The 24,676-nt window shown below is 30.1% G+C and overlaps 1 protein-coding gene and 1 long non-coding RNA gene across 2 annotated transcripts; one reads left to right on the top strand and one right to left on the bottom strand.

Annotated features, from left to right (window-relative positions):
• Positions 1-1,838: 1,838 nt before the first annotated feature.
• Positions 1,839-3,117, top strand: LOC105784207 (uncharacterized). The gene is made up of 2 exons (XR_001130384.2): positions 1,839-2,261; positions 2,789-3,117. It is a non-coding gene; the product is annotated as an uncharacterized LOC105784207 (long non-coding RNA).
• Positions 3,118-9,970: 6,853 nt separating this feature from the next.
• On the bottom strand, positions 9,971-19,672 carry LOC105783297 (uncharacterized). Its single transcript, XM_012608671.2, has 15 exons — positions 19,298-19,672; positions 18,984-19,214; positions 17,632-17,946; positions 16,817-16,924; positions 15,868-16,054; positions 15,448-15,710; positions 14,572-14,701; positions 13,235-13,287; positions 12,707-12,967; positions 12,556-12,632; positions 11,941-12,032; positions 10,925-11,007; positions 10,618-10,689; positions 10,339-10,464; positions 9,971-10,254 (listed from the first exon to the last, which is right to left on the bottom strand). Exons 1-15 carry the CDS (start codon positions 19,433-19,435, stop codon positions 10,213-10,215), a joined length of 2,178 nt encoding a protein of 725 aa, XP_012464125.1. The 5' UTR covers positions 19,436-19,672; the 3' UTR covers positions 9,971-10,212.
• Positions 19,673-24,676: the final 5,004 nt, after the last annotated feature.

Here is a 24,676-nt window from a genome sequence, read left to right as displayed (position 1 = left end):
TTTTTGTATTTTCTTTTTTCTGTTTTTTTTCAATCACTTTTTTTGTGAGAAATATTTTTTTTATATTCTTAAATAGTTCCAAGAAATAGTATGTAAAATTTCAGATCATCTGAAAAATATTTACCCACTAAAATTTGTTTTGAGGTTGTTTGCTAGAAATCAATTTATAAGAACACAAAGAACACCTAAAACGCCCAAATCTAATACCAAATAATAAGGACACGCGAGTAGAACAAGATCGTAGCTTGTCTAAGTTACAAATTTGTCCTAGATTTATAGACGAATGTAAACTAAAATGAAAAACAACGAAAACAGATTAGTTGTCACAAAAGAGAGTCAAACGAAATTAAAACAAAAGAAAGATGATCTGGCTAGTAAAGATTCCAATAGAGAATGAATTAGGTTTTTTTGAATGGAAAGAAACCGTCCTTTGACCTCAAGAAAACACCCCAACCAGGTCTGGAAAACAAAATACAAAACAAATTTGTTAGAAGCAGTTTTAAAGACAAAAACAAACTGTTTTGTGTAAGAATATTTGAAACAACAAGAAAAATATTGAAACTCCTAGTTTTGGTGTGTTTCTTGATGGAACAAGATAGAAGAACGTCTCTCTTGAAGCAATTTCAATCTAGAACGAAAGTAAATAAAATTAGCAATTCAAAACAGTAAGAACTAAATTAAAATAAATAAGAAACAATCAATTAAGGATAGAACAGAGAAGATGACGTCCTAAGAAGCATTGGAAACATTAAGAATCCACAACTCCTTTCAATGGTTCTAATTCCCCTTTCTTGATCTTGGTAAGAAAAAGCTTGAAGATATTCCCACAACCTAAAAGATTGTTAAAACAGCTTCTAAAAGAAACTCGAGCAATTCTTGAAGAAAAACTCAAAGAGAATTATTATTAACAAAAATCAATTGTATTTGTATAAGGGTGGACGACCATGCTACTTATAGACCCCCAAAATAAGTTTTCCTAACCCTAATGGAATAACTAACATGACAACTCATCAAATAAAAAAAACAAAACAAAATAATTCTAAGTGTGGACTTTTAATGAGAACTCAACCAAAGGAATTAAATGGGTTCCTTAGCCTGAATTCTTACATGATGATCCACTTATTAAAATAAAATTGGGCCTGAAGTTTAAATATTTTACAATTTGGGCCACTTTGATAATTTAGTCTGATATTCAATTAAATTATTTTTCAAACTTCGGGATGGGCTTGTAGACATCTTAATGGGCCATTTTTCAAGAACTTGGTATTGTGATCCGTTTGCTCTTGAAATTGGCTTGTTCAAGCTCATACATGAAATCCAATGTGTCTTGGCTGCAAGATTCGTTTTCTTGGATCAAAATTTCCAAGATTTAAAATCTTGATTTTCTTGATTCTTGAAATTGTCCGAAACATCAAATTGGACCAAGATTCGGTTTCTTGATTTTCTTGAAAACAAGAAAGTGAATCTTGACTTTCTTTTTAGGGTCTTGGTAACGAAGTTTTGGATGGTCCCGTTCAATCTTGCTCGGATTTGCTTGGCCTTCGACCTCATTATTGGGCCTTGAGGAAATTTTAGCCCATCACATTCATGAGCTTGATTTTAGACCTTGCGACTCGTATCAATGTTCGTTTAACTTAAACGAACGAACATGAACATATAATTTTAAGTAAAAGAACATGAACAAACATTTTAAAATTATTAATGAATACGAATAAGCTTAAAAATAAACAAATGAATATGAACATAGTTGATTTAAATTCCCTAATATTTGGTTTTAACCCATGCTTTAAAAGTCGACTCTACCAAGAGTTTCAAAGAATTCACACGGTAAGATCACTTTCACCCATGCCCTCAATGGATCAAACTCTGACAAGTTACTTTAGAGGAGCTTGTTGACCAAAAATCCAGTGGCCTAAAGGAAGAAGGCACGTTGGAAAGCACAGCAAAAACTGATTGCTAGTTTGAAGGGTAGAGGTTGAAAGTAGAAAGAAAAGCAGATGGGATGTACAGTATACTAACTTACCTACCAGCCCAATCCCAACATTCAGACATTGCTTATCCATTAAGCTTCTTTCCAATATTTTAAGTGTATAAATACATAATAATAATCTCAAAGCATATTCAGTCAGACAGAAGAAGAGAAAAAGAAAAATGCCGCCACCAGGATGGGGACCACCTCCAGGAGGACCGCCGGGGCCTCCCGGTTTATGTGGCTGTTTTGATTTTCTTTGCGGTGGTATTTGCCGTCTTCTTTCTTCTTGGTGAGTTAGATAGGCTTACTATCTTGTGATTACAAAGATCATATAAATGTATTGTTTGGGAGCCTTTTTTGATCATATATATATATATATATATATATGTATGCATTTTCAACTCTTTATCATGCCTTGTTAAATCTTTTTTGATCTTATGTTAGTTTTGCATTTTTGTATCTCTCTTTTTAATTTATTAATCCTCCATCAATTTTAAATAGATTAAAAGCATTTAATTGTTTATTTAATGTAGACTATTACTGTTAGATACTTTAAACCAACGTGGTGTCACTTAGATGCAAAAATCTAAAACTTGTTAGGAGTAAATTAACCAAATTAAAAGTGAACAATTTAATTTGAATTTTGAAGTAAACCATAGATATTTAAAAAAAATACGAATTTTAAAACTTATGTATTGACTTCTGGGTTTAAGTTAGTTTATGTATTTGAGTAGTTCAATAATAAGTCGGCATTTTCCTTTTCCAATTCAAAGTTAGGAGACTAAATTGCTAACCTCTTTTATTTTGGGGGTACAGTTTTTATGTTCTGTGCTGCTGCTGCATATTTGAAAGCTGCTGTGGGCCAATGTTCGGCGGGCCGCCTGGGCCAAGACCTTTTTAATTATAGTGCTCATCTCTTTTGCCCTTTTACTCTGTTGTCCATTTGTGTTTTAGGCTGTTGTGAACTGTGATGTGAAACAAAAATCTAATTCTGCCCCTTTCTGTTCTTTCTTCCCAGCATGGAACATGGTTCCAGTCCACGCTTTTATTTGTTCTAAAATAAGAAATTAAAGGTTAGAATATGTTGTAATTTTTTATGCATTTTATACCTTTATAATTTATTCTCTTGCTTTTATTTTTAAGAATATATATTTCTTTTATATATATATATATATATTTCTACTTTCTGGATTTAAAATTTTAAGTCCAGTTAGCGCCATTAAAATTCTTTTATTGAATTTTTTGGTGTTTTTGAAATTCTAAAAAAAATTTCATTTGATAGCCATGCAACAATAACATTAGAAATATTTATTAGGATTGCTTTCTTAAAAATACTCATTCGAAATTCTCATGATAATTTTTTTCTCTTGAAATTAGAGGTGAGTGTTCGATCGAAACGAGTGAAAAAATTTCAACTTGACGAGTCCTATTTTATCATACTAACACGATTTAAATTTTTTTTCTAATTGAGTCGAGTGAAATGAAATTTGAGTCGAATCAAGTGCAATTGTTCAAGTTAAATTAAAAAATTAAACATGTTAAATTAAAATTTTGTTACAAGATAACTAATTTTATGTTAGAGCACATAAATTTGAAATCATATATATTTGAAAAAAAGTGAAATGAAATTTGAGTCGAATCAAGTGCAATTGTTCAAGTTAAATTAAAAAATTAAACATGTTAAATTTAAATTTTGTTACAAGATAACTAATTTTATGTTAGAGCACATAAATTTGAAATCATATATATTTGAAAAAAATTTAAAGCAAAATAATAATAATAATAATAATAATAATAATAATAATAATAAAAGATACTTTAGTATGATAAACTTGAATAATTAATTAACTTATTTAGGTCCTCAAAATTATTATTTTAGAAAATTATTTTAGAATTTTTTAGTTTATTATACTTTTTTAAAATATAAATATTTTGAATTTAAAAATTATTTTGAATTTTCTTTTTTTGTAATTTTTGTTGAGAGACAGACCAATTTGCTCATTTTCAAAATTCACATAGACCAAAAGGGTATCTACATCAATCTGTTATTTTAATTATTTGAGTTATACAAATTGAAAAATTCAACTTGATTCGAACTCGAAACTCGAATTACTTATTTGAGTTAACTCAAATAACTCGAATCAGTTAACTCAAAATTTGATTTTTTTTCAAATCGGATTGAGTTTTGCTCACCCCTACTTAAAAAAGTGTTTTTGAGAAAATTGGACAACAATATTTTGATTGGAATAGTTAACAATATTAACTATTTACACCGACTAATGATATTGTAAAAGTAGAGAGATTGAATTATGTCAAGAATTAAAATATATAGATTAGATATCAAGTTTCTACAAAGTTTAAGGCCAAAATTAAAATTTAACCATTGCCTTAATGTCAAACAAGCGACACAAACTTGTTATATATAATCACGTAATCTGTAATCGAAAAGTTAACAATATTAATTATTTGGACTAATTAATAACATATCAATGATACTAATTATTTGGATTAATTAAAATATTATAAAAATATGAGGACCAAATTATATTAGAAATTAAAGAATAGAGATTAAATCTCTAATAATATATATTATATTACAAGTAACTAAAAAATTTGTATTCACGTTATATTTTTTGCCATTTGGCATTTTAGTATTCTTACACGTGTAACAAAAACTTATTTAAATTATTTTCTATATAAAATATTTAAATTAATCCCTTTATAAATTTCATCTGCATTTTTATTTCATAATTTTTAAATATTAATAACAAATCTATAATATTATCTATTTTGAATTTTAATTTTAACATAAAAATTAAAATTTAATTATCATTTTAAAAATAATTTGAATAAAATTATTTTACTTGTAAAATTATCCCTTTACTTTGAGTGACAATGTTATTCATATACAATTTTTCTATTTTTAAAATTTATATTATTTTTAATTATTAAATACAATAAATCAAAATTTTAAAATGTATTATATTTATTACAAACATTATATATTTAAATATAATTTAAAAATATTTTTAAACAATAATATTTAAAATTAATAATCATTATGAATATCTTATTAAGTAGATGTCCATCATGATCAAGATAAAGTTTTGATGTACTTTAAATTCTAATAGTTATTAGAATTAGATCTCTACTTCTTTTATACTTCTTATGCCTATAAATAGAGACTTTGGATAAGTTCTGTAAAATCAATAAAATATGCTCTCCCTTTGTTTTCTCATTCTTTTTGTTCTTTACTTTCTGTCTTTTTTGTTTTATAACACGTTATCAGCACGGTTCTCTTTTATTTTATAATACGGTCACTCCAAATCTGCTGAATTGAGGCTTGCGCCCTATAGGTAATCATTATCCAAAGAAATTTATATAATCCTTACGTGGGTGATGACGATAATGTTAAAAATCTTCAAGTATATTTTACTATAATTTATTTATTATATCATGTTTATTATAATTGGAGACTAATTATGACAACATGAACAGATAGATTCTTATTTGAAATTCACGCATGTTTGGATGGTGATTATGAAATAAAGAATCATTAGAGGCATTTAGAAGTTTGTCCTGCTAGATTTATTGCATTCCCCGAAGTGAATGCAAACATATAGAAAATAAAAGATATAATCATGGACTACTAAAAGCGGGAACATAATAATAAATAAGAGAACAATGAGAGTTCTAAAGATAATTCTTCAAAGGGTAAAGATAATTTATGTTATCAATGTGATATGAAAGATTATTAGCCACATATGTGGCGTATGCCCAAATATTTTGTTTCATTAATATTCTTTGAGAAAGTATATGAGAATGTAGTAATGAATTCTATCATTACGATAGAAAATATTATCATATTTGGTCTTGAAACAAACAAATATTATTCCAATATTTGATAGTACAAAATTAGTTAAAAGTTCCGGAAGAACTAATATATCAATATCTTAAAAGCACAAAATTTGTGATGGTTAATGCATTAGTTTTAAAATATATTCATTATAATAGAAATTTGAAAATTTTGGCATTTTCCTTGAAGCGAATATTGCATATAATTGTTTGGAAATTATATTTATTTTGTTCACTTAGTGACATTATAAACTTCATATTAATTTAGACATTTCCAGTAATAAATGTCACAATAGTACTTATATGTGGATACAAAGTAAAAGGAAAGACAAGAAAATTATCAATTTGCCACAATTTATATTGACATCGTTAGTATAATTGACATGCATGTTAAAGTAAACCGAAGTTTACTAATACAAATGTATTTATTACTTGGCATAACCAGTTAGACCATCTTAAATCATATATGATGTGAAAATTAATTGAGAATTCATATGGACATTTATTAAAGAACCGTAAGATTCTTTAATTTAAAGAGTTATTATTTGTTATTTGTCCGCAATGAAAATTGATTATTAGAAACTCATTAGTGAAGTTGAGATTTAATATCTTGCATTTTTAAATTAATATGGGCTCATTCATCCACCATATGGATAATTTTGATATTATATGATTTTGGTAGATGCATCTACAAAATAATCACATATATGTTATTAACTTGCAACTGTCATTTGCAAGTTACTTATTTAAATAATTAATTTTAGATTATGCAATTAAGACAATTCATATTGCTAAAGCTTATGAGTTTATATCTCAGTCTTTTATTGATTGAGTTTAAAAAACTTTCGTAAAAGCTTGTTATTTATGCGCATAATGGTTTAGAGAAATTATTGATTGAACGCATCTGATTAATATCTAAACCATTACTAATGAAAACTAAACTTCTTATTTCAACAAGAGATTATGTTGATTTACGTGTTGTACTGATCAAGCCAATAAGTTATAAATACTCCCCATTACAGTCGGTTTTTAGTCAAGAGCTAAATATTTCTCATCTTTGAATTTTTGTATATGCGTATATGTTACAATTGCTCCACCACAACGCACAAAGATGAATGAATCCTAAAATAAAGTTGGGAATATATATTAATTACAAGTCTCCTCGTATTATTAGATGCTTTAAATATTTTGGAGATTCAATTATGTCATGATTTGTGATTACTATTTTGATTTGATAGTTTTCCGATATTAGGGAGAAAAATAATAGTGAATGAAATCACTATTTGTAATGAGTTATCATTATCTAAATCCTTATAGAGAGTAATTTGAACCAAAAGTTCAACAAAAGGATAACTCACTTTATTACAAGTTAATTGTCAAATGTATATACCATCTAATATTTTGAATCAAAGTCCTACAATCAGTTAGAATAAATAATAGATTGATCGGTTCTAAAGATGAAAATTCTTTTAGGTGGTCATATAGTGGAGGCGGGTACTCCAGAAGAGACCCAATACATAATTAATAACTAAAACTCCAAAAGAGATTCAGATACCTGAAACTGAATATTAAAATAGTGAAAATAAGATATCTCGATAAGTTATGTCAATTCGAGAAAATGTGGAACCAATAATAAAACTAGTCGACAATAGTTTTGCATGCAATATTATTGTTTAAATAATGAAATAAAAAGAGGATCTTGATCTATTGAGAAATATAGATATGAAATAAATTGGTCAAAATAGAAAGATGCAATTTAAGTACAATTAAATTGGTGGTGTTTTTGGACTAGTAGTCCAAATATCTAAAGGTATAAAGCCAGTGAGGGTGCAAATGAAGTAGTTTTCCAAAAGCGGAATAAATGAAATTTTTTGCTAAGTCCTGACATTGATTATGAAAAGATATAATATTCTTTTGTGGTGGATACAATAACCTTTAAATATATTATTAAACTGATAGTTCATAAAAGATTTAACTTGCGTCTAATGGTTGTTGTTACAACCTTTTATGAATCACTATATAGTAAAGTTTATATCAAAATCATTGAAGGATTTAGAATACTAGAAGCATATTGAAATTCCGGAAATTATTCATTTATATGAATTGAAATAATTTGAACATATGTGGTAAATTTGACTTAGTGAATAGTAGTTGAAGGAGGATTATAAAAGGATCCAAAATACCTATTTGTGTTTTTATAGAATAATCATTATTAAAGTTTGTTATGATTATTGTTGAAACTCTTAAAGAGATCAAAATATATTTCCCCCAAATTTTCTCTCTGTCGCGCTTGAAATAATATGTGAATTGTGCAATTATACACGTCAAATCAAGTAATAAAGTGATAAGTGAGATCGTCTTCACAGGGATTAGAACGGTATAATTTGGTTGATTTATTATAATAAAGTATGAGTAATGTTATGACAAAAATAATGCTAAGAATGTCGTGGTAATTTGAAGGAATAATGATGTGTGCAATATGTGTAACTGATACATAATCGAAATTTGGTGTTGGGCTCATGAACACTTCTTGGTCAGAGAAGACGCCCGGTGAGTAATAGTGCCGACAGTGGAAGGAGGCGGCTAGGGCTTTGTTTTAGAAAGAAGAGATCGACAAATATTTGTTTTTCTAATTTTCTTTTATTTCTTTATTTTTTCACTTTAAAATAGTAATTGGTATAATTGTTTTTAAGTCCTTAGCTTTGACTTGAGTTTTCTTTTTCAGGCATAATTCCACGTGGCAGACCATGGTTGGCCCACAAACCATTTTTTTGTCAGAGATCGTCGAGTACCAAAGTGATAAACAAAAAAATCGTCCAGGTAGCAAACCGAATAAATTGAAAGAACAGATATCATATTGACAGTTTTAGTGAAGTAAAGAGAGAAATATTCCGTTATCCCTTAAACTAATATAGGCCCATAATTTAAAATACATTTTAAAATTATACAGTTACTTTTAAAATATATATGTTTTAACTAAAAATTAAAACTCATAAGTTAATGCATTAAAAGGTAAATTTAAAATACAGAACTCTTTTAAATTAAAAATAGAATAATTTATTCAAAATTGTAAAAATATGTTTTTAACTAAAAAATTAAAAATCATAAGTTAAATAATAATTTAATGCATTAAAAGTTGAAATTAAAATCTAGTTTAAACATTAGAACTCTTTTAAATTAGAAATAAAATAATTTATTCAAAATTATTTAAAATTTTATAACAGTTAAGATTAAAATTAAAATAAAATTTATTTAAAAATTCGCTTAATATTAGAATTACAAAACAAGTTTTTAAAATGTGTAAAATGTTAATTTTATATGATAAAAATATCATATTTAAAATAATTTATAAACATTGTTTTAAACATTTTAAAACTGATTATAATATTTTATAATATGATAAAAAAACATATTTAAGTTCTTAAATAATATAATTAAAATTAGTTTTGTTTTCAATTAGAAATAAAATAGTTGATTTAAATCATACCAAAAATAAAATAGCTAAACTTAAAATATGTTCAAAAAACTTACACCGCTAATATCAAAATTAAAATAAAATTAATAACAACTATTTTAAAGATCTTGCGAAAATTTAATTGTTTAAAACCTATTTAAACATGATATAAAATTACTTAAAACTGTTTATAATTTTAAGATTATAATATATGTTTGGCATATACTTTTCAACGTCTACTTTGACCTAAAGAATGAAAAAAGGTTACAATTTAAATTTGATAATACTTTTATAAATAAATAAATATATATATGTATTTATTTAGTACATAATTATTTTCGGAATTTATTAAAACTGTTATAGTGTTTCAAAATTTAAGAATTATATAACATGTTTAAAATTAATTATGATCTTCTAGAAAATATGTTAAACTACATTTTAAAATTTTCAATTAAATTAACTTTTAAAAATGAGAGCTATAGACTTCTAAATATTTAATTTAAAATTTAAAATTTAAAATTTAAAATTTAAAACGGAATCCGATCAGTAACATAATGCAAAAATATAATTTTAAACGATCTTTAAAAACAATGACCTTTACCTTAAACTATTGTTTTAAAAATTTACACATTATTCATATGAAATTTTAAAAATTTTATAACATACAGTATTAGAATATTATAACAATATTTTTGAGATAATATAAATTCATTTTGACAATATTACTTAAAATAAATTAATATTAATCCATACAACTCTCCTTCTTGTCTACTGAAATTCTATTACTCTAAAAGGAAAAAAGAATGCAATAAGTAAATCTGAATATATGGACTACTATCAAAACGTTTCAATACTTTATTAGCCACATGAAAAGCAAAAATTGCAAACAAAGGCAGACCATATTTTCATACCTGCCAATACACCAGTAGTCTCACTCATCCTCCTCCTCTTCTTCTTCAGCCTCTCTCAACCACTTTAAAAGGGGAAAGATGAGCAAATATTAACAATCTTCATTTCACCGAGTGGCAAATAGAAAAGATTAAAGTTCCTTTTTTACCTGTATAAATTTTTCTGAACGCTTCAGAAACACTTTATCCGATTCATCTGCTCCTTCCTTCTCATCCGCCCACCTTAGAATAGCATCTTCTTGTAGAATTTCTTTATCATATAAAAGATGCAAAATCTGTGAAACAACAATCAAATGAGGATCCTTCTTTTCGCTAAAGCTTCACATCTCGTTCTACTTTATACACAAACAACGGACAATTGCCCCACCAAGTTTTTATCTTGAACCCATCAAGGCATCCTCTAGATCTAGGCATATCATTAGAAATACCTGTGGAAATAATGCAGCAAAGTCCTTGGCCGATTCCAGGCACATTTCCTCAAATTTCAAGATAACCTCAATCTGTTAGGCAATAACAAGAGAAAGGTTAGCGCAAAATTGTAATATAGACAAAAAAAGTCCACTATGAGATGTCAGTTTTGACATGTAATAAAAACAGACAAGTCACCCCACCCATCTGATGAAGTGATACATAGAAGAAATTAAATGTAGCAGTCCAAAAAAAGTATTATTCCTTTGGCTTACAATTGATATTTATTAATCAGATGGAATTTGCCACCAGATCAACAATACAAACCTCCTCATCTATATCATGCAGGAAAGACTTCAAAAGTTTTTGCCATGTTGTGACTATATCCGCAGCATTTCTATGCAATTCACCTTCAAAATAGATTGAAAACAAACTAGTTAGTGATTACAAACAAGTTAATCATGGAGATTGATTTTTGACAATAAAAGATGAAGTTATCTATAGGTATTTTCACTTTTCCATTTTCAGTGGGAATGAGCATAAGAGGATTAATAGCAGCAAAGAGGTACACTTGTAGCGTTAACAATTCAGAAGCACAAATGTTTATGCAGATACATGCTTAAATGTTTGGACCATTCATTATTCAACAGTAACAGAGGAAAGACCATATAAGTAAAATACATAAGAATTAGGAGAATCATCTAACACCCAATCCTGTCCGTTGCTGCTCGAATTAGCACTTATTGGCTAACAATTGCACTAACATATGGAAGACAACTTCAACATTTTCAGAATAATTTTCTTAAGTTTATTCCTGAAAGACATACACTACAGTCTGCAAGTGTTGCCACTCTAGCAGACCAATAAAAATCCTCAATAAACAGCACAGCACTTTAAGGTCATTAATAAAGATTGGACAGAACTTCTGAGAAGATTAAAGTGCCATCTTCGTTTTGAACAAATCATGAATAGACATAAGACAATTATATATGAACCATAGAGATGTGCAACCTTTGAACTACATAATTCAAAGATTAAGAATACAAATCACTGAGATTCAACATAGAATAGCAAGATGGAATTAGCTAATGGTGCTCTAATAATTTGGAAAATACTATAAGTTTGGGGCTTCAATAGATTGAAGAGTTTATCAGAATTTACTTGATGCAAAAACTCACTGCCCACTTATGTGACAGCTATGCATATGTGAATATTTATTGAATTCAATCATTTAGAGATGCATGGTAAAACAACAAAAAAGTTTCTTCATATCAGTGCAGTGTAAATATATAACTACCAGAATAATCATGAAAAGGAAACATAATAAAAAGCAGCACACGTACTTGCAGAATTATGTGGAGATTCTACTGCCAACTTCATCATTGAGTAAAATATTGCTCCACCACAGTCAACAGATGCCATGTTGTAAGACAACCTGAAGAAATAATGGCAGGAAACAGGTTGAGGCAAAATATTAGCCCATATTGAGAAATACAATAGCAGCTCTGTTTGAACATATCTTCGAAGCAAAAATTTAAGTGCTGATTGAAGATCTCCGTAGGGAGAAAGCATCAAGGATGGTCTGCTAGAGATAGGTGGTAATTTCGCTAATGCTCTTGAGCACCATTCAGGTGCTGAACAGGCATCAAACTAAAGGGGATAAAGCAAACAAGGCTGGATTTGAATAAACTGATGAAGCATAAATTAGAAGGATGTGGTAAACAATTATTAGCAATTGGAAAAAGAGCAACAGTTAAACAGCAAAAGTCATGTGATGAACTGTATCTGTTGCTGAAGATTTTAGGTTCTATACTTTCAAATAATGTAAAAAGGCCAGCATATATTTTTACAATTAGGAAAAAAAAAGGTTAAGAAAAATGTCAGTCAAGGAGCCCACCAACTAGGTTAATGGCCCCGGCTTGCTCAGGCCTCGGAGAATTAAAATGAATGTAACTTACCGAAGTGCATTCACCTCTAAGACTGCAAGGTCTACTTTGACATTTTCATGAACAGCCCTTAAAAAGGTAGCTTCAACCTGCCAATCAGAATGGAAACTATAAATAGTTCTCTATACTACATATTATCACCATGAATATAGTCACAGATTACCTCTTTCTCAAAGGATACATAGTCATCTCTAGAGTCTTCATTATCGTCATCTTCAGAACCATTACCATCAGAATCAGTTTTCAGCTCTCCTGAAGCTGAAATAACATTCCCATCTTGAGTTAACAGTTCCTCATCCTCATCTCTATCTAGCATTAGCTTAACCAGTTTATCTGTGGGAATAGGTGCAACTGAATGCCTCCATTCTTCATCATACGCTCCTTCAAAAACTTTCCAAATATAACCAACTCCGCCAGTACCAAGCTGATAACCATAAACAATTGCATCATCCAAATTATTATTTAATTGCCAGAGAAGTATGAGAGAGAGAGACTGAAGATTCATTTCATACTCAACCTCATGCTATTTAATTATATCAACAAAGATATATCATAATTTTTTTTCCTATTTTATAATTATGTTGAATTGCTTACGAGTCCTTATTTTCTCCATATTCACTCTGCACCACCTTGCAAGCAAAAGTGGCAGCAATAACATAAAATAATGTTAGAAGCAAGCCATAGAACCAACCTCAGATGCTGTCTCAGATAAATCAGGTGCAATGTCCCCGTTCAATTTATCCGCTGCACCAAAAATTGCTTTGTTAACTTCTGTAAGCACATATAATAATGAAGATCTCCCTTTCCTAGAGATAAAAATGGTAGCTTATCACAAAAATAAAAGAACAAAGATTGCAGGCACAAATTACCAATCATTAAACCATATGCACCAAAAAGAAAATAACATATAAACAATTATATAAGTGCTGAAATACAAAGAACTCTTCCATAAAAGCTAAATTTTGCTTCTACAAGCTTCAAAGCAAAGAGAAGAGGAAGAGAGAAAGAAAGAGAGTGCTAACCAAGAAATGTTGTAGTGTATAAACAAAGAAAAAAAAAAAAAAAGAAAGCTTATAGCATCTAAAAATCAAATGAAGGAAATGAAAGAAAAATTAGATTCAACTCTACTCAAAGATATGGAAAAATATTCTTTGTCCTGGGAGAGAGAAACCGGGGAGGCAATCTGACAGAATGAAAACATTCACAAGTTAACCAAAATGACTTTTGTTCCATCAGTAGTTTTTTCCAATTCAACCAAACCTCATCAGCATATTCCAAAGTCTGCCGTCCGTAAAGCACCACATTTACAGCATGCACACAGCACATACAATATTCTAACTATGATTACTCAACATAGAATTTCTTTGGCATGACATGTATCCTTCTCTTGGTTATATGTGTATCGATTGCTTCTCTCTTATTTTTTTCTCTCCTTCAAGAGAACATTCATAAAAGGCATAAATACAAGAGAGAATTTTAAAGAGGATAAATAATGAAAAAGTTGGTCTAAAATAAATTTGAAAAACTTTCACCTTTTATCATCCTTTTTTGTTAAGATAAGTACATAAGGCTCTGGTTGCGTACCAGATATCAAGTAATTGCAAAATTTTATTTCCAAGAAATAAGTTAACCAATATTTCTATACACTGATGAAAAGGATATGCAGGATACACAAGACAACAAAAGCACATGGACAGAATTTTTTTAACAAAAATGCACTCAGAAAAGAATAGATCAAAGAAGAAACTAGTTCTGACTGGTTTGTCTAAATCCATAAACTAGCACGATTTCCCAAAAGCTTCTTCTTTCGACAGCATAAAGTACAGCCTTTCATTACATCCTACCATAGAATCTAGACATGTAATATATTAACCTGGATATCAACGATATAAAGAAGAAAAATAGGTGCAACCTTCATATACTATGTTTAAATAAAATGAAGAATGCAATATTACAACATTCGCTAAATACCTGAAACATTTAAAAAAAAAACAGATATTAAAAATTCATATAGCTCTAGGAACTTACATCGAAGCTCCCCAGTGCCACTAGTACTGTCAGCATATTCCAATTCCTCATCACTATCTTGCTGGGTTGGCTGTTGAAGTAAAGAAACCTTTGAGTAGGCAGGAACAACAAACTGTTGTCCAACTACAACCTGGAGAAAAGAAATGTTCAGATCTCTTGCAAAGAACATAACTTTGAGCCATACAAGAAGTATTATTAACCAGAGAAAATATTGTAATTAAGGAATAAATAAGAAAAATACAAGGTTCAAAATTGAGTATGCTGTTTCAAATTTCCAGCTCCAATTAAGATAAAGACCTGAAAAGAAGATTGAGGATGACCATGGGGAAGGTTGCAAGACAGACTTATAATTGATCACACTATAAGGGGGTAGCTAGAACTCCAGGTAGGGTGGGGATGTGGGAATGATGGTTGTAATAAAACAGGAAGTTGTATAATAAGGATGAAGCACAAGTACAAGAAAGAAAAAAATAACTGAAATGACTATTGTTCATATAGCAATTACAAACGTTTGAGATACAGCTTTTTAGCAAATAGTAAAACATTTCAAATCCCAAAAGAGAAAATCTGGTTGACTTGTTTATCAATGGTAACAAGAAATTGTAAGCTGCATGTCCAGAGAGAAATCAGAAACCGCCAAGAAAACTTACAACTTTGAGTTACTTTAGTTGGGAGACAACCCATAGTGGTGTCACCATAATATATCATAAAATCTTAGTCTATCACATTTATAGATATTTGAACCAGTATGTGTCTTGAGGCATGATGCAAATTCATATAACTGCATGTAGACATGTATTCAAACTAATCACCGTAATAATAATGACAACATTTGACACTTAAAAAATTGTCTAAAGTGCTCCAAGGGATGCATACTTTGAAAGATAGAATAACTCCAGGTTGCAAAACTGCTCCTGACTTCAGTATTACACCGTCACATACTATTGCATTCCTTAACTGACAGCCATCTTCAATAGTAACATTATTCCATATATAAGAGCCTTCTATTGTGACATTTGATCCAATAGTGCACCTTTCTCCAATAACAGAATGAGAGATTTTTGTGTCATTCCCTATTTTGGTGCCTTGTCCAATGAAAATGAATGAACCTAATTGTGCAGAACGTGACAGTGTGACATCTGAAAATAAAAATTGATTAAATCACTTCCAAGGAAAGTCCTGAACTAAACAAATTAAATAGGTACAAGCATAAATGATGAGATGTTACATGTTTAAAGCATGAAACTTTTATGGCAATGAAATACGTAATAATCATTAGTTCGTTTCAATCTATACCAGATGCTCGATAAGTTCCCTGCCTCTCAACCTTTATTGCAGAACTTCCACAGAGCACATCTGGAACAAATGGATAAGTCCACCTCTGAATTATGTCCTTGCTTATGGTATCATAACTTCGAAAGTTATCTATCCTAGCAGCATAGCTTGAGTGAATTTCATGAGTAAATATCTTGTAACCCATGATCTGCAGCCATAAATAAAAGTGGAAGCAATATGATACAAAATCTTATCATATTCAGCCCGGTAATAATATGCAATTGTAATATTTCTCCAATTCTATTCTTATGTTTATTATCAGATGTCAAGTTTAGATAACATATAACAGCATCATCAACTACATCGTCCTATATTATATTTTGGATGTTATGCACAGTATTATGCTAAGATACGCATATATGATAAGTATATTTACTAGGATAACCAAACTTCCTTTCAAAATTTCTATGTTCTAACTAGTATCCTGTAAATTTTTTTACGATGTTTATATTTTTAGGGTAATGAATACAAATGTCTACATTTTGTAAAGAATAGATAAGTCATTGTTTTGATGATTACGCATGCAACACCACCTATCCCAGAAACAGAAATAATCAAAGCTTCTTGAATTTTTTTTTTTTAAATTACAATTAAAGGAAAGCATAATGTTTTACGAATTATGATGCATGTTACTAAACAAAAAAGGCTGGCTTGCGAATTCCAAAGCATGGATCTAGACTAAAGCTTCCCGTAGACTGGCAGACAATTCTACATCATTCGGACAGAAGGGTCAGCTAAGACTGACAATGCACATTTGAGTGTACAAGGACAAACCACCCAGTTTTTTTCTTTTTTATCTAAACTTTGCCTTTGGATGTGCAAGCACACAATTTTGTTTTATTAAGGGTGAAAAGTGATAAGAAAATATTTTAAAACAACATGATATAAGTGTATGATATGTAACACATACATCATCAACCAGCAGTCCCTTTACAAAATGACGTCTTAGATGTTGATAGTCAAAATTGTCTGTGAAAAGACTTAGTACTTCTTGAGAGCATATGTCAATATAACAGTCCTGCAAGAGCAAACCCAAATTATTTAGTAAAATATCATTCGACTAAAAACAAGTAGCATAAATCATATATGTTTAATATTTATCCAGGCAATATGTGTTAATCAAGCCACTAACTGAAAGAGATTGCTGAACCAGTAGCAAAAGGTTTCAAGCCATGTAGCAAAAGGAAGTTTGAAACTTATAATGGACCCAGAGTTGAGGTCAAGGTTTAAAGTTCTTTCTGATTATGGACAATCAATGATTTCAGTGGAATACACAGAGAAAAAGGATAAAGACAGCGTACAATAAATAAAAAGCAAAAATATTTTGAGAGTAAATAACAAATGAAGAACAAAGTGATGTTGTAAAGAGCCATTTGAGTTTGGAGAAGAGCAAACAAGTTTATAATAGCACTAAAACAGAGATTTTGACTGCTACCCATCAAATGAAACAAGCAAGAGTTTTAAGGCATCAATCACTTGCCAAGCAAGAAAAAGTACACACTCATTACATCTATTTTATAATTATTTACAAACATCTCTGTTCAATACCGAGAAACACAACTAAAATTTGTAAAGATTTACACCACGTCCACAAAAGAAGGAAATTTATCATAACATATTAATATCTTCCTTTTTAAGTGTCCGTGTGAATATATATAATGATGGCAAAATAGGTAATATAAAAAGAAACCAGATAATTTCACCAGATGATTTGAAGAACAAAACCTGTTTGTCATTGTGCAGAATGACAGAAGGATTATCAGCTATCAATGTTTTATCAAGAGATATAAAACCCTTTGAATATTCCGCTTTATCCTCATAATACAGAAGCTGTTTTGTAACAGGATTTATAGCCATGAAGAGTTCATCAGTACCAAGTCGAGACTGCTGGGTGATCGGTGAAGGCTTTGACTGTTTAACAACCATGGTCATTATAGCATTAGCATCTTTTTTCCTTCTGTCTTTATGTTCTTGAAGTGCCTGTGTAAGCGACATGTTGCTCACTGTATCTCCCCTAATAAGAACGAAATCTCCATGTATCTGAAAAGATAAGGAGAAAAACAGCGCATACTGAGTGAAACAAGCTCCAAACCATGATGGTCGTAAATAAATTCCAAACATGAGATTACAATTGCCAAAAATCTACAAAAAAGAATAAGGCATCCCAACCAAGAACTCTACAAAAGATTTAAGCATATTGAAAACAAAGTTCAATAAAAAGGAATTCTAGTGATGTTGTCCTCATTTCCTTTATTTTGAAAATAAGCACATTTAAAAGATAAATAAGACTTCCTGCAGGAACAATTAATTGCAGAAACCAGCTTGAACTTTAATGGAGGTGATCCATGACGCTCAAAGATCAACAGTTCAATGCTCCTCCAAAACTCACCCATCCATTAAGCCTAGAAGACAAATGCCCAGGAGCAAGACATGACAGATGAGGCAAGCTGGTACTACCTCATTGGATCTTTAAGTCACATCAAAGTAGTAACTATAGTCCAATTCCTAGTTTTAACACAAGCCTTTGGAGTTTGATCTATTCCCATGGGTTTTCACAGACTATTCAAGTGGGTTTTGGTGGACTACCAATTTGCTTTCTACAACATTTACTTCAATAATCAATTTGTGAGAAACACCTTTGAACAAATTGGTGAGATGATTATTTTAATTTCAGCAACTTTGGGAGAGTAGATTTTACAAAAATTGGAGTTCGTACCCAAATGCACAATAATTCAATAACAAAGAAAAAGCAACCCATTTCCTGTATTTACAAACTAAAGAAACCAACTAACCAGCCCACTAATATTCAACCTCAACATTCAACTAGAGGAGCCAAAACTTGCTTGAGCCAGTGGCTAGAGCCCCCATCTGACACCTACATGACATGAGTTCAAACCCTGTCATCCCCTCCCCCTCCACCAATATTGTATTGACCAAAAGAAAGAACATTCAACTAGAGGCTTGTTCCTCCTTCTAAGACGGTATAAATTTCAAGTAAATGAATTATCTTATTAACATATTTCTTCGTACACACTTTTAATTAGTGGAAAGATATATAAATATATAAAAACCATTACCACATTGCGCTCGTAAATCAAACGCAAAGCATCACCAGCACTGATGGAATTGTGAGATTCTATTGTAGTAACCGAAAAATTTGGTTGAGATGACCATTCGGAACTCTCCAAGTAATCAATCACTTGTTTCGAATGAGCACAGCAGAACACGAAAACCTCCTCTACGCCCGCCGATTCAAGCCATGCTAATGTATAATTTATCATCGGAATATTTACTAAAGGCAACAATACCTTCAATCAAAGAGGTAGGTAATTTTTATAATTAAACCAAAACATATAACAAAATTTGAAAAAAAAAATGTCTGCACGGATACCTTGGGGCGTTCGAGAGTTATTGGACGGAACTTGGTGGTGAAGCTATCAGCTAAGAGAATGGCTTGTAATGGATGACGTGCTAATTCCTCTGGGTCTTCTGAAACCCTAGCAGTAGCACCCTTTTTCTGTGCACCCATCTTTCCAGTCTTTGTCCTTACCGAACAAAGAACCGGAACGCAGAAACTTATTCAGTTAATAGAGTGAAAAACGAGGGAGAAAACCCTAATTAATTAAAATATATAATATCAATAATCAACAAAAAAAAAGCTGAAGCTTGAAAACTGAAAGTGCAGGGAAACAGTAGCAGCAAGAAAGAAATAAGGAAGAGATTTTGGGGGGTTTTAGGGGAAGGTCGGATCGGGTCTGGATCTCCGATCTTTAGTTCTTACAGGGTTAGGTCCGAATAGAAAGCCTGATATATTACTCCAGTACTGATAAGCAAAAATCGGTGGCCAAGCCCAACCGCCCAACTAAACCAAGTTTTAATTTAAACTACAAAAATAGTCATGTATTTATGCTTAAGTTTACGTTTTGGTATGTTTCAATTGTAACGATTTCATCACTGGGCCGTTAGTACCCGTTAAGTGATGGATGGAAGTCAGAGCTGGCAGTATGGCAGACGTTTTTGCCATGTCATCGCCATGTTTTGAGCCTATTTCCCCCTTTTTTAAATGAATTTATAATATAAAAATATCTTAAATCTTTTATATACAACATATTAAGGTAAAAAAGAATTAAAAAAAATAAACCTCTCATTGTTTTAAGCAAACGACAGAGAAAAGAAGAAAAAGAGATGGAAGCACCTAATGTTATACCTATATGTAATTGTGATTCCCAAGTTCCGTTAAGAATGTCTTGATCAAACGAAAATTTAAATAAGAAATTTTTCAAATGCCAATATGATGATAACTATAAAAGAGGTAATTGTCGGTTTTTTACCTAGTTCGATCCTCCTGTTACCCCACATTCAAGGGTGGTGTTGGTTGGAAATTGGAATGCTAAGGAAAGTTAGAAAGAGAGAGCGGGAGAATGATTTGGGTTGCTATGGTAGTGGTGTGTGTATTTATGCAGTGGGTTTTGGTTTCCAAAACTTAGGTGTTGTTTGTGTAAAAGGGAGACGGGTGTAGGATAACTGATCTAGGGTTTGGGTTTTGGTAACTTGGTTAGTGGTTAATGGAACAATCGTGTTTTTTTTTATTGTTAAAATTACGCTGAATTGCATATAATATATGAGAAAACAGACATATTGTTTGTTGTTACAAAATAAACAGTGCATGACTTCTAAGCATAATTAGCCAATCAATTGCCCACTGCCCAAATAAGACCTATAAAGAGATTACAAAATAAACCAATGTATGGAGCACTGCCCATTTGAACAACAATGGCTCATATGAAGCGACTACAAAACTGCATATTATAAAGCGGTTCAAGGCAGCGGACAAAAAACGTCTCCCTAGTATTTAAATTTTAAAATATATTCTTTATATTTTAATTTTGAGATACTGAATCATTGTATTTTTTTATTTAAAAGTCTTAGTCTCTTTCTTTAATTTTTTTAGTTAAAATTAACTGTGTCAAAGATAAAATAATTTTTTTAGCCCTTAATATTTATATTTTTTTGTCAATATGGTCCTTACCTTTAAAATTAGTTATTTTTTTTAAATATTATTTTTTCTTTATTTTAAATAAAAAGTAATTAAAATATATTTTTTGAAAAATAAAATATAAATTTTAAATTTTTAAAAAAACAAAAATAAAAATGATTTTAAAAATATTTAAAAGAATTCAAAGTTCATCTAAACTGGATCGGACTAGCCAATCGGACTGAGAATCAGATGGGGGTATCACTCCTATTAGAGGTAAAAAATAGGTTGACCCGCAAATTAGTACGGGCTAGTTGAACCAAATTAAAAATTGATTGAACCTACAATTAAACCGATTTTAAACTAGTCTGACCAATTGGTTCTCAGAACGACCAGTTCGATCAATTGAAAGCAAATAAATTATTAAAAAAATAAAAATTATAAAAATTGGTCAAATGCCACTTCAATTGGTTTTTTAGCCTGATTCAACCAATCTGTACTGGTTTGCAGGTCAACCAGCTTTTATCTCTCATTGAACTGATAACTCAGTTAGTTATTGATCTAATCAATCCAGTCTGGTTTAGATAATATTGAATTTTGTACTTTTTTATATTTTTTTCTTTATTATTATTTTTTTTTATTTTAGAGAGTTCTTTTTCATTTCTTTAACAAATATATGTTTTTAAAAATATTTTGTTTAAAATAAGAAAAAAAAAATTTTAATTTAAAAAGCATGTACTTTTAAAGGGTATGGATAATTAAAAAATTAAATGTTGAGGGCTAAAAACTTAAAATTTTAAAACTGATTGATCCACAAAATGGTATGGGTTGGTTGAATTAGCCTAAAAATCTATTAAATTGTCAATTGAATCGATTTTATAATTTTAGAATATTTTTAATTTTTAATTTTTAGTAATTTATTTGCTTTGAATTGGTCAGACTAGTCGTTCTGGAAATCAATTAGTCAAACTAGTTTGAAATCAGTTTAACTGTAGATTTAATCGATTTTTTAGCAGGGTTCAACCAATCTATATCTATTTGTGGGTCAACCATTTTTTACCTGTCACCAAACCGATACCCCAATCGATTCTCGGTTCAGCTGGTTGGTCCGATCTGATTTAGATAACATTGAATCTTGTAATTTTTGTTTAATATTTTTTTAAATCATTTTCATTTTTATTTTTATTTTTCAGGATTTTTTATATTTTTCATAATTTTTATATTTTTATTTAAAATATGGAAAAATATATTTTTTAAATGTTTTTGTACTTTTAATTGGTAAGGATCAAATTGATAAAAAAATTGTAAATGTTAAAGGTTGAAAAACTTATTTTACCTTTGACATGGTTAACTTTAATGGCTAAATTAGACGGAGGGACTAAGATTTTTAAATAAAAAGTACAGGACTCAATATCTCAAATTTAAAGTATATGGGCTAACTTTTAATTTTGAAAGAGTATAGGGACCTTTGGCATATTTAAACAAAAATTTAAACGATATTAGGATTTAAGATAAACTACGAAGTTAATCATCCAACTTTCATAAGTATTTATTTTAGGCACTGGAAAAAAAGAAATTTGCATTTTTCGCACTATCGTTAACAATTGTTTTCATTTTGGTCACTCATTTTATCTTTTAAACTAATTTTATCATTGTATGAGTGAATTCTTAAAATTGTCAAGTGCTCTTTTATATATATATATATATATATATATATATATATATATATATATATTTGTGTGTGTGTACTATATGAAACTAAATTGATCATTGTTTTCTAAACCGTGAAATGAATGTCATTAGCATTGTTGTGTTTTAAATTCTTAATTAGTCTTTTGTACGGAGTCTAAACCATAGTTTGAAAGGTAAGTATATAGAGATTTTCCATATTATTTGACTAAGCATTATGTTTAACGCGCCATTGTCTTTACACGTAGGTTTTCTGAATTGGAGCTCGATTTGTTCATCAGATCACCATCATACACCATTATGATCATTCAAGAGTATGAAACAATTGTATATGTAATTCAACTCCTAATGCGATGTATTACAGTCTCTTAGGCTTAGTTTAGCTATAACACCCCTAACCCCTCTACGTCACAGATTAGGGTTACGAGCATTACCGTACAATCAGAACTTTTACATTTAATTTCATTTAATAGCATAAACATAACTCAAACCATTCATACATACATATATCATCCTTAAATCGGGCCCTCGAGGCCTTAAAAAATACTTTAGAAACAAATCGGGACCAATTTGAAATCATTTGAAAACCCAAGGAAAAATTCACAAAATTTTGAAAACAGGGGTCATACGGCCGTGTGGCTAGGTCGTGTGCCTCACACGGCTGAGACACACGCCCGTGCAACAATCGAAATAGGGACACACGGTCGTGTCCTAGCCCGTTTGTCAAACCGTGTGCTATCTGACTTGCACCATAAGCACTCAACAGGCGACACACGTCCATGTGACCAAGCTGTGTGTCTCATACGCCAAGTCACACTCCCATGTAGACCTAAAATGTACCTTAAACAACAAGTTTACCATTTCCTACTTGTTTGGGTATTAACTAACTCAAAAACAAATCATTTAACCTATTCAAAATACGATCAAACATACTTAAAACATGCCGAAATAATCATCTTAGGTGCCTAACCAATGTACCCTCATTGGTACCACAATTTATATCACCAATGCAACATTCAAATCAAGATTTCAAGCATACCAAATCACTCAATTTAGCCTAACATATATCTACCAAAAACATCAAGCTTAAGTTCACACACACCTATGAAGCCTTGGTTCAAACAACATGCCAAACTTATGGCTTCAACACAAAAATATGTTTATATACCAAACCAACATTATACTTAAAACTCAATTTACATCCCATTCACAAAATCACTAACAACCAAACACATCCTAGGTGCATGCCATTACAAAAAGTAAACATTATCACACTTGATATCAAGGATCGTTGTTGGATGTTGAGTCGGTGATCAAAAGAGAAGTACCTAACCTGCGCACGAAAAACAAAACCGCACGCCAAGTAAAATCAGTGATATTCCTATAATCCGAACATTTAAAGACATAATGATACATGAATACTCAAATTGAATTGTACAATCACATTATTGTCTAAGCTTACAATTACAATATATCATCATTTCAATTTCATACATATCATCACATCATTTTTATACTATGCTCAATATGTACATGTTTTCATACTTGATTGTTTATAACAAATCTCTCAATTCACATCACTTGCTATATAAATAGCTTTTCACATATCAATCCACATTTCCTTATACAATGACATTATCCATTCCATATTCAATTCATGAGTACATAACTCATATATTTCATTTGATCACAACATATTTCATATTTCATTTTTCAATCAACTATCTCATTTCCATTTCATATACCATGTCATTTCAATATCAACTATAGAACTTTATTATTTAATTACCCCTATTAACACGACTCAGACTCGAACGGATACACAGATTCAACTAATAAACCAGTTTGGGACCCAATGCCTCATCGAATAAATCCAAAGTAATAACTGCACCCAGCGCTATATAAATTGACACCGAGTGTCTCATCAGTTAAACCGAAATAAATTGGCACCTAGTGCCTCATCAACTCGAAGTCGAAGAAATCCCTGAACTCTTCCTATATTATGGCATGTCATCTATATCTGACTTAGCCCGAAACAGTTAATAGGGTTCCATATCACTTACAAAGACAACCAATATCCAATTCTCATATTTGCACAATATCACA

The sequence above is a fragment of the Gossypium raimondii genome, chromosome 13 (assembly GCF_025698545.1).
Source record: "Gossypium raimondii isolate GPD5lz chromosome 13, ASM2569854v1, whole genome shotgun sequence".
In the NCBI taxonomy this organism is placed as follows: domain Eukaryota; kingdom Viridiplantae; phylum Streptophyta; class Magnoliopsida; order Malvales; family Malvaceae; genus Gossypium; species Gossypium raimondii.
Note: the sequence above shows the minus strand (reverse complement) of the source record. Positions and strands in the feature narration are given on the sequence as shown.